General features: G+C 40.5%; 1 protein-coding gene across 3 annotated transcripts in view; it reads right to left on the bottom strand.

Moving 5' to 3' along the window:
• The window catches only part of Dctn4 (dynactin subunit 4), a 29602-nt gene that overhangs the window by 14176 nt on the left and 1866 nt on the right, over window positions 1-13560 (bottom strand). For 2 of the 3 annotated variants that reach the window (XR_003845281.1, XM_021214293.1), the window contains exons 2-8: window positions 12250-12320; window positions 8458-8636; window positions 4786-4829; window positions 2297-2404; window positions 1058-1078; window positions 615-688; window positions 102-214 (exon numbers count right to left, since the gene is read on the bottom strand). Coding sequence is in view for 2 of the 3 variants with exons in the window: in XM_021214293.1 (XP_021069952.1) it covers window positions 102-214; window positions 615-688; window positions 1058-1078; window positions 2297-2404; window positions 4786-4829; window positions 8458-8636; window positions 12250-12320 (610 nt within the window). In the remaining variant the exon portion in view is untranslated. The remainder of the gene's footprint in view (window positions 1-101; window positions 215-614; window positions 689-1057; window positions 1079-2296; window positions 2405-4785; window positions 4830-8457; window positions 8637-12249; window positions 12321-13560) is intronic. The other variant, XM_021214294.2, reaches the window with a different exon arrangement.

Genomic DNA, 13560 nt, shown 5'->3' with positions numbered 1-13560 from the left:
GTTTTATTTCACTATTCAGACTCCCAAGTCCCAAGGCATGCAGGGAGCCCTAACACGAGCACCTGGAGAACAGAGCAGGACAGAAGGACACAGGACATTACCCTCTGTTAAGTTCACTGGTCGCGTGTAATAGTCTTCAGGCAGAGGCTCCACTTCAGCGACGGCCTGAGCCGGCTCAATCTTTACCTCTTTCTGGTCTTCTCCTTCTCTAAGGCTAAAAAGTGAGAGGCAGTAATTTCCCAAGAGTCCACTGGATTATTCCCAAAGTCCTTAGCAATGACTCAAGTATTAGCTACTCCTCTAAAGTAGAGTATCCTTTTGTTTTGTTTGTTTTGTTTTTTGAGACAGGGTTTCTCTGTGTAGCACTGGCTGTCCTGGAACTCACTCTGTAGACCAGGTTGGCCTTGAACTCAGAGATCTGCCTGCTTCTGCCTCCTGAGTGCTGGGGTTAAAGGTGTGTGCCACCACTGCTCAGCATATAGAATATCTTAAAGTTTGCTTTTTTTCTAAGTCAAAGAATCTTTTTCGATTTGGTAACTTAAAAAAACAAAACAAAACAATGTATTCTTTTAAACATTCCCTTTTTTTTTTTTGGTTTTGATGTCCAAACTTACGAAAGTCCAGCAAGTGTACTAATGGATGCACCAGCTCGTGGTCGCTGAAGCCTGGTCCCAAGACTGTACTTGTCCTAAAAAAACGTTCAGAACTGTGCATTAGAAAGGCCAGTTTACACATCCTGCTAGTGAAGGCAGGACCTGGGAGAGCATAGCAGAGAAGCTTAAGGGAAAAAGCAACAACTAAAAACCAAAACTAGTAAAGCCAAATAGCTATTCAAAGTCTACCTTTCTGTAACCCACATTATTATCCTATTCCTAGAATAAGCAACAGAGACTAAAACTACAGTAAAACAGTCAAAGTGGACCACACCGAGCTTTTAACACTAGCCTAAGTACATCCAAGCTATGGTTCAGGCAAGAACTACGTGAAGTGTCTAAGACACATAATGACTGTCTGCTAACTTCACCAGGGTTAGCAAGAATCATAAAAGAGAACTTACCACTACATGAATAGTGTGTTGCTGTAGAGCCCCCAAATAGCAGCAGGTTGCAACAGAGATAAAAAAAAAAATGAAGCATAAGATAAAAGCAAATGCATACAGCCAGCAGGTACATGGGAAGGTTGCAAGGAGAGAGAGCGTTTAGTCCCACGTCCTGTCCTAATGTGTAGGTGTGGAGACGCTGATCAGGCACTGGACTATTTGGGAACATTCACTTCCTTCTTTTCTAAGCGTCGGTGCTTTGCAAATATTTATGTTCAATTAAACTCAAGTCTATGTATTTCACATTATGGCTTTAGTGGCTTAACTGATTGTCCAGTAGATGCAGTATGGCAAAGTTATTTTACCTTTCTGGGTCTCATGTCAAGTGTACAATGGGGAGATTATCAGCCTCACAGGACTGCTGTGATGAGATGATATACATTATGTATTTATATTTAGCACAGTGCTTAACGTGTCACTGACATTCAATACATGTTACTGATTCAATGTCAACATGCTAGGGCTCAAGCAAGCACAAAGAAAAACAACTGTTCTGTGAGAATAAATGAGACTTAAGGAACAAGAAAAACTCAAAATCCCAACTGTTGCTTCTGTCTAGTAGTTATAAACTAGCAGAAAAAGGCACCCACAAATAATTTCTACAAATAATTCCACTTGTGCATAGCACTGTTTATTTAAAGACACAAACACACTGTGCAGGGCCTGGGGTATAGGCTGTGAAAGAGTGCTTCCCCTGGCAGTGCCAGCGCCACCACAACAAATACTGTACGTGTCAACGCTTTCCATCTTGGGGGGTTGGGGGGGAAGTAGGATGGGAGGGTGTCAAAATAAAAGCAAATGAAAAAAAGACTAGAACTGGGAAGCCCCAGTGCCAAAGGTACATTACAAGGGAAGGCAACATAAAATTTTCTGCTCAACCACTTTCTTTAAATCTTTCTGTAATAAGCAAAAGTAGCAAACAGTTTGTATAGCCTAAAAAATTAAGCAGTAAATTTTGGGAGGAATAAAATGAAAGGAAGCAATAGAGGAAGAAAGATAGATGCTCTTATGAAAGCACAAGGAATTTGAATAGAATTAACGACACACCAAAGCATAGCTGTGGGCTTACACGTCTGTACTGGAGGGATCGTTTTGATACCAAGCACTTCTGTCTAGGGCACGGCCACTTTCTGGAAAGGCCACTGTTCTGATGCCTTAGAGGCCTCACAAAAATGTCTTTCTGTGCCAAATTCTCACCGAAAAAGCCAAAGGCATATAATTTCTTCGCCGTGCCAGCTTCTTGCGATCTCGTTCAACCTTCTCCTTCTGAGCAAGCTGCTGGTAATACTCAATCAACTTGTTCATCTACAAGAAATAAAAGACTAATGAAGCCAATCAACTGCACTGACTAGAAATAAAACAAACAAGGAAACAGGAAAAACTATGAAGTGGGTAAGTTTGTTTCTTTTCTGTAAAGAGAATTTTTTCTCATTAGTGTTTTCAGAATTAAAATGAACTCTTCACGTCCTATAGCCTGATGCCCGGGCTACAGAGTCGGGATGCTGTCAGGGCACTGTGCTCCATACCTCACCCACACCTCACTATGCATCCCTCCTGGGTGTGACATTCTGTTAACCTCCCTGTATTATTTTTCAGATTGTGTCCCACCATTTAGCCCTGACTAGTCCCAAACGCAGAGATCCACCTGCCTCTACCACTTTTTAATTAATTTCCTTCATCATAAAGCAGTGTTAATTATAATCATTCAAATATACAACATAAAGAATAATTTGTAACTCTGCTACATCTTTTGTGCTGAAGATAGGTTTTCCTTTCATTAGATATCGGCTATTACCAGTTATATCCTGTCACGCTTTGGGAACACAGTATACAATACACTTTAAAACATCCATGTAGATACTTTTTATTCCAAGTATAATGGACTTCCTATAAACCATCTGGTCCATCTTTCTATCCATTATTAACATATCTACCTGTTCTTTTCAAAGGCTGGACATCATTGCATAGCACAAACGTTCTAAAAGGTATTTAATCATTTGTTACAACAGGACATAAGTTGTCTTCAAATCAGCATCTTTTTTACAAAGAGATTTATTTTAGGTATATGAGTGTCTTGACTACAAGTCTGTCTGTGTACCACAAATGTGTAGTGCCTGTAGTGCCTGTAGTGGCCAGAAGAGGGTGGTGGATCCTGCATGACCTGGTTGGGATATTTTTTGTCAACTTGGTAAAAGCTAGAGTTATCCTAGAAAAGAACAACTGAGGAATTGTCTCCATCAGACTGACTGTAGGCAACACTGTAGAGCATTTTCTTGACTAACAGTTGATGTGGGAAGGGTCCACCAACTATGGGTAGAAGCCACCCCAAGCAAGTGGTCCTTGGGTACGTAAGAAAGCAAAGCGGGCAAGCCATAGAACAAGTCAGTAAGCAGCGTTCCTGCTTGTTCTGCTTTAGTTCCTGCCTTGACTTCCCTGAGTGATAGAGTGTGACTTGAGTTTAAGATGAAATAAACCTTTCCTCCTCAAGTTGCTTTTGGATATGGCCTTTATCACAGCAAGAGACACGGACTCAGACACCCTGGAACTGAAACTGCTATGTAGGTCTTAGGTACTAGGAATTGAACCCAGGTACTTTGGAAAACAGCCAGTGCTTTCCACCAGAGTCATTTCTCCAGCCCATGCAGTTGTTTAAAAAGCATTAGCATGATCCTGTCATCTTCTTGCTTTTAAACATTTAAAGGCTTCTCAAAGTCTTGGCCTACAACCCTCAACCCTCTTTCCTTCTGTATTTGCTGCTATTACACTCTACTTCAGACACTCTATCCTCACTTTCCTCCACCTACACGTTATTCCCCTGCTTGAGTTCTTCCCCGTTGGTGTCTAGCATCTCCAGACAGCAGCGTTGTGCTCACGTGCTGACTTCAATAGTTGAAATTCCCAACAAGTGTTGACAAGACACAATTTCTCCCTCACATTATTTGCAATAGGTACTTTTCTACTTTACCTGGAGACGTTTTCTCCCTTTCCCGTCAGACAAACTAAAGATTCTCTTCTCTGTCTTTCTCTGTCTCTCACACACACTTATATGTACAAATACTTGTTCATACATGCATGCTTTTCTGTAGCAGCAAACAATTCAAGAAACCTTTATTAACCTATAGTACCCACTAACACATGTGAGAAAACCATTTCTCTGCCTCCTCACCCTGGATCCTTTCTGTCAGCATTTGCTTAGCTTTCAGTCTGACAGTACAGTGTGCATGTTGATAGCAGCTCTAGTTTTCCACTGTTCTAAGGCAGAGGTTAAGAGGCCAAGTGCAAGTACATACTGCAAGTACACAAATGCTCCATCCTGCTTCTACAGATAGCTTCTACAGATAGTTTGACGTCTAGGGTACGTCAAACTTAGCAGTTTCTTTAGGGCTGAAAGATCTAATGCTCGTATTTCCAGAATTTTTGATAATAAACGAAACTTTTAGTCATTGTTGGTTATATGAAGAAAACAACAAAAGCCACTTCATTCCTTTTTGAAATATATCTGGAACACAGAACCAAAACTACAGTGTTCTCCACTAATTTATGTAACAGAGAAGAACTGCCACTGACTTAGTGCTTCTCTGTGAGTAACTGAACCCCGGACACAAATACAGGCGCAGTTCTCAGCATGGGCCACACCCGCCACCCCTTCCTGCTTCATCCTCTAAGGCCTATGTTCATGTACTTACTCGTTGTGTATGAGGATTTTCTGGTTCTTGCCAACCACCACTAGCTAGAAAATAAACATTAAACAGTAAATTTACCTTTTTATTTCCATAAAATGTTGCCATAAAGTAAAAACATAAAAGCACAGAATTTCCAAGAAAGAACACCAGAAACCTTATGGACTGGCATGCTAAGAACTCTCCCCAAGTCCCTTTCTTTCCTGTACTAGGGTATGAACCTAGGGCTTTGCCCACCAGTGAACAGGCCTTTTAAATAACTCAGGTAGTCAAGTTTATGCAGCAAGAGTTTCTACCCACTGAGCCATCTCATCAGTCTTTAATTACACTGTAGCTTCTTCAGATGCACCAGAAGAGGGCATCAGATCTCTTTACAGGTGGTTGTGAGCCACCATGTGGTTGCTGGGATTTGAACTCAGGACCTCTGGAAGAGCAGTCAGTGCTCTTAACCACTGAGCCATCTCTCCAGCCCATCAGTCTTATTTCTAAATGTTTAAGACACAATCCTGTAATCCTGTTAAGCTGCCAGAGCTGGCCTTGCTGTGTCGCAGGCAAGTGTAATCCTCCAGCCTCAGCTTCCTAAGTAGCTATGATTATAGGCCTAGGCCACAAGTACAGCATATCCTTATTTCTTTAAACATGGGGAGGGTGCTAATGATCACCAACAGCACAGCAATGACCGCACAAGGTCTGTTCCAGGCACCAGAAATAATCCTCTTTCAGTTCTCACAGTACATTCTGAGGTCGAGTACTCTAACTGCTCCCATTTTATAGAGGAGAAATCCAAAGCTCAGAACTGCTTACAGGTCTAAAGTTGCATGGATAGTAAGCGGCAGAGTTAGGAAACCAACTCAGGAAGCAGGTAGAATCTAGAAATCCTGCTCTTATCTGCAGAATGATACAAATTCTAAATAAGCAGTGCTATAGCAATTGGAAATGCACATACAGAACTAAATCCCCCAAACTCAAAACCCATACAAACCTCAAAACCCTTGAGCATTAAAAAATGTACAGAACTTACCTGAGAAATAGACAATAGGCGGGAACCTAAAACTAGCATTTCTGTAAGCATTCAAGTAGACCTTCAAAAGTGGATTAGGCTAAAATCTCTTTGACAGGAAACAAAGTACAAAGTATGAACACACACACACACGCACACACACGACACTAAGTGGGCAAAAGGAACCAAATATGGTAGTGTAGTGTGTGTCTATACTTCCAGTACTTAAGAAGTGGAGGCAAGATGACCTTTTTTTGTTGTTGTTTCTAAAAAAAAAAAAAAAAAAAAAAACATAAAAAAAAAAAAAAAAAAAGAAAAAAAAAAGAAATTTTTTTTTATTTTTTTTAAAAAAAAAAAAAAAAAAAAAAGACAAAGATATCTGTAGGCACTTTGCTAAAGATGCTATATGTGTGACATATAAAGAAAATCGAAACTAGTCAGGTGTGGTGACTCATGCCTATAATTCTGAAACACTGGACACTGAATACAAAAATCACCATTACTTTAAAAAAATGTTTTAAAAAAGTACAATAAGATAAAACAAAATTAATACATCAGAATTGGACAAAACAAATAAACAGAAGGAAAACAGCCCGAGAAAAGATACAATAATCAGAGAGCCATTCATCTGCACACTCAGGAATCCCATAAAATCACTGACTTGGAATCCATAATATACACATGACCTGGTGCAGATCCAAAAATCACCATTTCTTTAATACCAGTTTGGTACAGAGTGAAACTGTCACAAAAATAAAACAAATACAAACTAAAAGAGCAACAGTTCAGTAGCTGAGAACACTGTTGCTCTTGTAGAGGACCCTGGCTCAATTCCCAGCATCATGTAGAGGCTTTCAACCATCTGTAACTCCAGTTCCAGAACAGCCTCTTTTAGCCTCCATGGGCACTGCACCCATGTGGTGCATGTAGGCCTACTACCCATATGGACAACATATAAATAAACTGCTGGAGCTAGAGAGATGGCTTAGCAGTTAAGAGCACTGGCTGCTCTTCCAGAGCACCCAGGATTGATTTCCAGCACCAACTTCAACTTCAGAAGATATAAAACCTTTTCAGACAGAGTGAGACTTGGCTCAAAAAGTAAATAAAGTAAATAAATACATTTGGCAAGATGGCTCAGCAATTAAAAGCACATGGCACTAAGCCTAAAGACCTGAGTTAGTCCCAAAACTCACACGGTGGGGAATACCAACTTTTGAGAGTTGTTCCCTGGCTGCCAAACAGGCGCGCGCGCGCGTGCGCGCGCGCGCGCACACACACACAAACAAACAAAAAGTAAAAATAAATTAATTTATTAGGGAGATGGTAATATATGAGAATTAACCATGTCTTGCTAACATGATATAAATCAGATTTAAAAAAATATTTGTGGAATAAAGTTTTCACTTGTGTTTTCATAATCTGTAGTTAAGATGAACACTTTTTTTGTTGTTCTTCTTCCCCCATTTATTTATTCATTCACTTTATGTCTCCATCCCAGCCCCCCTCCTTCCAGCACCCCTCTTACTTAGCTTTTCCCCCACCTACTCTCCCTTTCTTCTCTGATAAAGGGGAGCCCCCCCCCCCAAGATGAACACTTTTTTTTTTCCCCAGACAGAGTTTCTCTGTATAGCCCTGGCTGTCCTGGAACTCACTCTGTAGACCAGGCTGGCCTCGAACTCAGAAATCCGCCTGCCTCTTCCTCTCAAGTGCTGGGATTAAAGGCGTGTGCCATCATGCCTGGCGATGAACACCTTTTAACGGGATCTTTTTTATGCTCAGTTATGAGATCCACTGTTCAACTCCTTCACTGTGCTCTTTCTGACTCTTGAAAATTGATAAAGGCTCTTTAGTTTTGGTTAGTCATCTTTAGTCTATTATTTCTGAGTCTTGGTTTTCTAAGTTATTCACTTTTAATTTTGTCCATGATGTTTAAATTTCAGATTTAAAAGAAAGAAATTTATGAGGCAGAGTTTCACATAGCCAAGGATGGCTCTGAGCTCCAGGCAGGCAAGAATGACCCTGAATTTTTGTTATCCCTTTCTCACCCCCCAAAGTACTGGGATTATAGGTGTAAGCTACTATTCCTGGGTTATGCAGTGTGGGAACTGAACCCAGTGCTTCCTAAGCACTCTACCAGCTGAGCTACATCTCTAGTCCAAGAAATATACTTTAAGAAAAAAAAAAGGTATTAAATTTGATTCTAGAAAAGTGTTATAGACTCATAAAGGCTACTTTACCAATTCTAAGAAATTAAATAGTATTACTCTATCTGAGATGAAAAACTATAATGTAGGGTTGGAGAGAGAGCTCAGTAGTTAGAACACTGGCTACTTTTCCAGAGGACCCAGGTTCAATTCCTAGCACCCACATGGCAGTTCCCAGCTGTCTGTAACTCCAAAGGATCTGACACCCTCATACAACAAACATGTAAGCAAACATCAATTCACATGAAATAAAAATAAATCATTAAAAAAGTTAAAAACAAACAAACCAAAACACCACCAAACCAAAACAACAGGAACAGCATCCTCAAACTTTGATACATAAATGCGAGGAGATGAGTACAGAGAAAACTTAATGACAACTGTTCTGAACTTAGGTTCTACTGCCCAACAGGTTACAGAGCTGAATTACAGCACTGACAGTAGTACAAAATCTCATGTACACCCACTTACCGACAGATTTGTCTGCCATGCCCACATCTCTAGAGGTCCATCGACAAAATCCACAGGCCAAGTAATAGGCTTTCTTCATGGTAGTTTTGGCTGGGTCGTCGGGAAGCTGTGTGGAGATACTTGTTGCGCGGGTAGAAAGGGTGTGCATGCATCCAGGACAGTCAAAGCAGTTGGCACATCTGTGACATGATAAACACAACCATTCATTCAGCTGGTACTTATTTATTGAGCACCCACTATGTGCTAGATATGGGTTTAGTTCAGGATCTCTTAAACCTGTCTACTCTTGAGCACTTTCACTGAAGAAATTTTTACATAATCTCTAGTATATATTATTGTGAAACAGGTATACAAATAAAACATTTACTGCTAACAGATCAAGAAAAATTTAAAAACAATTTATTGTTTATACATGTGAAGAGCTTTTAGGGCCTGCCTTCTAGGAATTTGGTAAGAATCAGGACACGGAGGTAACAAGGAAGTAGGCTCAGGATCTTGATCATCCTAAGTCGCTGAACGTCCGGACTCTGTTTATTGTCTTGTTTGTTCCTTGGCTACTTTGTTTATGCCTTAAGGACTGACCATATTCTTTGTGTGTACCCAGAATGATATAAAAGCAGACTGGAAAAAAAATAAAAATAAACCTGCTTCAGCCTCAGCACTGGCTGGGGTCATGCTACAGTGTTGTCTAACTGTCCTTTTCTTTTTAACCCTCACTCCCTCCCTGGAGACCCTGCTGACTGACTGAGCTGGCTTGGTCAATTAAAGATAAAAGCAAATTTGTATACTAATACGTGTGATTGGTTATGTTTACACAATAAATTAAATCTTTGCTAAATAGTTGATAATGCAGGATAGAAAATCATCAATGCTTTTCAGAGTTGGTATCTTTTTTGGTGTATATATTAAGTTTTCAATTTTGGTCTGCAAAGAAGCAGGTTTCCTTACACCTGGATTTTGTTTACTCTTCCTCAACCCATTTAATAATTAAAATAATAATAATAATAATAATAATAATAATGCATAAGCCAGAAACTCAAGTTAACTTATAAAATCAACCATTCTTACACAATACAAGCAACAAAACTTGATACATGCTAGGAATGCTGGTAGAAAATGTTGTCTTTGCAATGATTAAGCTAATATGTTTGTGTCCTAGCAGAAATGTGTATGTGCTGAAACAAGTGCAGTTGTAAGCTACACTAGTCTCCACTGTGAGCTGATGTGTCAGGCAGTACTTAGTGTAGCACCAGGACTGCCAAGTCCACAGGCTGTGCTCAGAGCACAATGTGCGCATGGCCCACCACAAATACCTCATTTATCACATGTTTTACCCTGAATTAGATTCTGTTTCAGAACCCTTTCACTACTGTCAACTTTTAAAAGTCCTCCCATCTAGTCACATGAACCTACACATGGTCACAATTCATAGTTTAGGAAACTATGGTCCAAATGTTAGGAATTCAAAGACTCTCAAGGAAAAAAAAAATTTTTTTTTCTGGGTACTCTTACCAAGTTTTAACATCTCAAAAGTACTATATATTCACTTAAGACTTTAAACAAGCCAGGCAGTGGTGGCAAATGCCTTTAATTCTAGCACTTGGGAAACAGAGGCAGGCAGGCAGATTTCTGAGTTCGAGGCCAGCCTGATCTTCAGAGTGAGTTCCAGGACAGCCAGGGCTATACAGAGAAACCCTGTCTCAAACAACAACAACAAGAACAACAACAAAAGACTTTAAACAAAACAAAACCCACCAAAGTGTGTGACACACTGGAGCCCAATTCCAAGTTCTCTACAGAGAAAAACCAATTTCTAGGTGGAGTTTACTACTCGTTTCCTTTAATGCCTATAGGAATCACAAAGATTTTAAAGGTAAAGACAAAGGTCATAGGTTATGCTGCTAGAGAGGATAAAACATTGTATGATAGAAAACGGAGTCAACAACATAAGCAACTATGAGACTGGATTTGGAAAATTACTATTTGATGGCTGTGCCAGAGAGCTGAAACTGACACCACCGTGGACGAGGCGTGGTTTAAAGGGGCACGCTGCAGGGCTTTCTGCTCTCCTGAGATGCACTCAGAGACCATTGCCCCTTAGGAGCCCTGGACCCTGGTGCTTTTTGCTGTTGTTTGTTTGAAACAAAGTCCATATAGTTCAGACTGGTCTTGAACTTGAGATCCTTCTGCCACTGGCTCTAAGTGATAGGATTAGTGTGAGCAACCACACCCAATTTGCTCTGGTGCTTTTAGGACTCCTACAACCTGAGAGAATCAAGATTTCACCTGCGGTCTATACGATGTCTATTATCTGTTACAATATTATCTGTACAATATTGTACACTGTCTATTGTCTTCAAATAAGGGAAGTAATTCCATCTACCTTACAGAGTCACAAGAAAATGAAGTGATAAATTAATGTATAGCAAGCATATGAGGCAGTGTCTGATTCTCAGAAGTAACCTCTTAGAGCAGGAAAGAAATAACAGTGGCTCATATCCACGGATGTATAGGAATCTGGCTGGTAACCAGAATTTTCACACCAGACTAAACCTGGCACAAGCAGTAGCAATGGACACATCTAGCAGCCAGACATGGTTCTTACATGTCCTCCACTGAAAAGAACCATGATCCTTTGAGAAATGACAAATTCTAGTTAGAGGCAGAAGAATATATAAGCTAAACTTAAAATACCTTAAAGGACTGTTTATTCCAGTACTGCACTGGTAAGAAAAGGCTCAAATTCATGGAACAAGACAATACTCTCTTTCCCAGTGATAGAGGCAAGGCTAGAAGGCTTCAGGAGAAAAGTACAAGAGTTCCTGGTGGCGCTAGGATACAACGCTCAAGGGAGAAAACCAAGAAAATAAAGCACTATCGCCCCTGATGTGGAAAATAAATATTCATGAGGAATGACTAAATAGAGAAAAGAGGCAGATTAGGGAAGAAAGTCCTAAACAATTAATGCAGACAAACTTTGAGAAGGGTGTCTAACTCCCCACTTTCACCCATTCTCCAGTCTACTTATAAAAACATCACACAAATAATGAAAGGCATTCTATGAATACTGCCCCAGCATCCCTTAGTACTTTCAAAGTCATCAAGACCAGTGAAAGTCTAAGAACCAGGTCCAATCGCAAGAAGCCTATGGCGACGTGACTAATACTGTTTCTTAACAAAAGGGGAGAGGACTATGCTAATTTCAAAATAATTCTTAATCTAGAAGTCTTTTAATATAGATATTATATTAAAAAATAAGATCAAAGTTATCTTAGGCAGTGATGATGCTCAAACATGAAAAAAAGGATTGTTTGATCCTGTTGTGTTTCCTTAACCTTTTTTTTTTTTTTTTGAAACAGGGTTTCTCTGTGTAGCCCTGGCTGTCCTGGAACTCACTCTGTAGACCAGTCTGGCTTCAAACTCAGAAATCCGCCTGCCTCTGCCTCCTGAGTGCTGGGATTAAAGGTGTGCGCCACCATGCCCGGCTCCTTAACCGATTCTTAAAACAACTTGTGGTGTAACCTCCATGGGATAAGACCCTGTTTCGGCCCCAATATACTCAAAACCACCCCAGTGTAGGGGAATGACAGGGCTGGAAGGTGGGAGTAAGGTGGGTGGGTCGGGGAGCACCATCATAGAGGNGGGGGGGGGGAGGAGGGTAAGATAGGGGGCTTCTAGAGGGAAGACCTGGAAAGGGGGTAACATTTGAAATGTAAATAAAGAAAATAGCCAATAAAAAAATCCTCAAAACCAACAACAAATGGAAAACACAAAAATTCATCCTGTTCTTACCTATTCTTTTTTAATTTGGCTTCAGCTGATGGCATGTTTTCTAAGCAGCTGGGACAATAATGTGAGTCCACCTATGAAGAAATAAGGAATGAATAAAACTCATTATTAAAATATGGTATACCGCACCAAAAGGTACCTCACTGAACTGGGAGGAGGGGAGTGTTTTTTTTTTTTTTTTTTTTGGGGGGGGGGGGGAGACAAAAACACCTGTACTGTTTACAACTTAGCAGTGATCGATTAAGACTACAAAGTCAAGCTGTGACCAACAGCCTCCCATCTAGTTTGGCTTAAGCTGTGAATGGAAGGATGGTTTGTGACTAAGGGCACTTGCTGCTCTTGTAGAGGACTGGGGTTGGATTCTAAGCACCCACAGGGTGGCTCATTGTGTGCCCTCTTCTGACCTCCATGGGCAGCAGGCATGCACACAGGGCACAGATATACATACAAGCAAAATATTCATACATGGTATCTTTAAAAAGAGGTAGCCCTTAAAGACATCAAGTTTTCTCATTAGTTTAATATATTTACTAAGAATTATTAAAGTTTCCATAGATATAGCCAGCCAATTAGAGGTCTGATTTTTTTTTTTAAGATTTATTTATTTATTTTATGTAAGTACACTGTAGCTGTCTTCAGACACCCCAGAAAGGGGCATCAGATCTCATTACAGATGGTTGTGAGCCACCATATGGTTGCTGGGATTTGAACTCAAGACCTTCAGAAGAGCAGTTAGTGCTCTTCACCACTGAGCCATCTCTCCAACCCCCAGAGGTATGATTTTTACTGTGTATATGTGTGGCATTCATTCACAGACACATATGGGACAGACAGAGAAAAATCTTGGGTGCTGTAACCATAAGTGCCGCGCCCTGCCTCCCTTTTTAAAAGACAGGGCTCTCACTGGCCTGTAACTTACCAAGTAGGTTAGGTTGGATGGCCTGCAATAGTGACAGGTCACTGAGCCTAGCTTATAAGTATGTGTATTCCAGGATCCTGGGGACTGAACTCATGTCTTCATATCTGTAAGCATTTTACCGATTATGCTACCACCTCAACCTCCAAGTGAGAGATTTCTATTTGCTTGTCTTACATTTATGTTGTGCCTACATGATGGGGGAGGTAGCCTGCAGGGGCCACAGCTCATGTGTGGATGCTGAGGATAACGCACAGGGTTTGGTTCTCTGCTTCCATCATGGAGGTCCTTGGACCTAACTCAGACTGGCAGGCTTGGTGGCAAGAGAGCCTGTGCCTGCTGAGCGAGCTCCTTAGAGCCCAAATTAGAGATTTTTAGAAAAATAACAAATTGAACAA

This window comes from Mus pahari, chromosome 15 (assembly GCF_900095145.1).
Source record: "Mus pahari chromosome 15, PAHARI_EIJ_v1.1, whole genome shotgun sequence".
NCBI lineage: Eukaryota > Metazoa > Chordata > Mammalia > Rodentia > Muridae > Mus > Mus pahari.
Note: the sequence above shows the minus strand (reverse complement) of the source record. Positions and strands in the feature narration are given on the sequence as shown.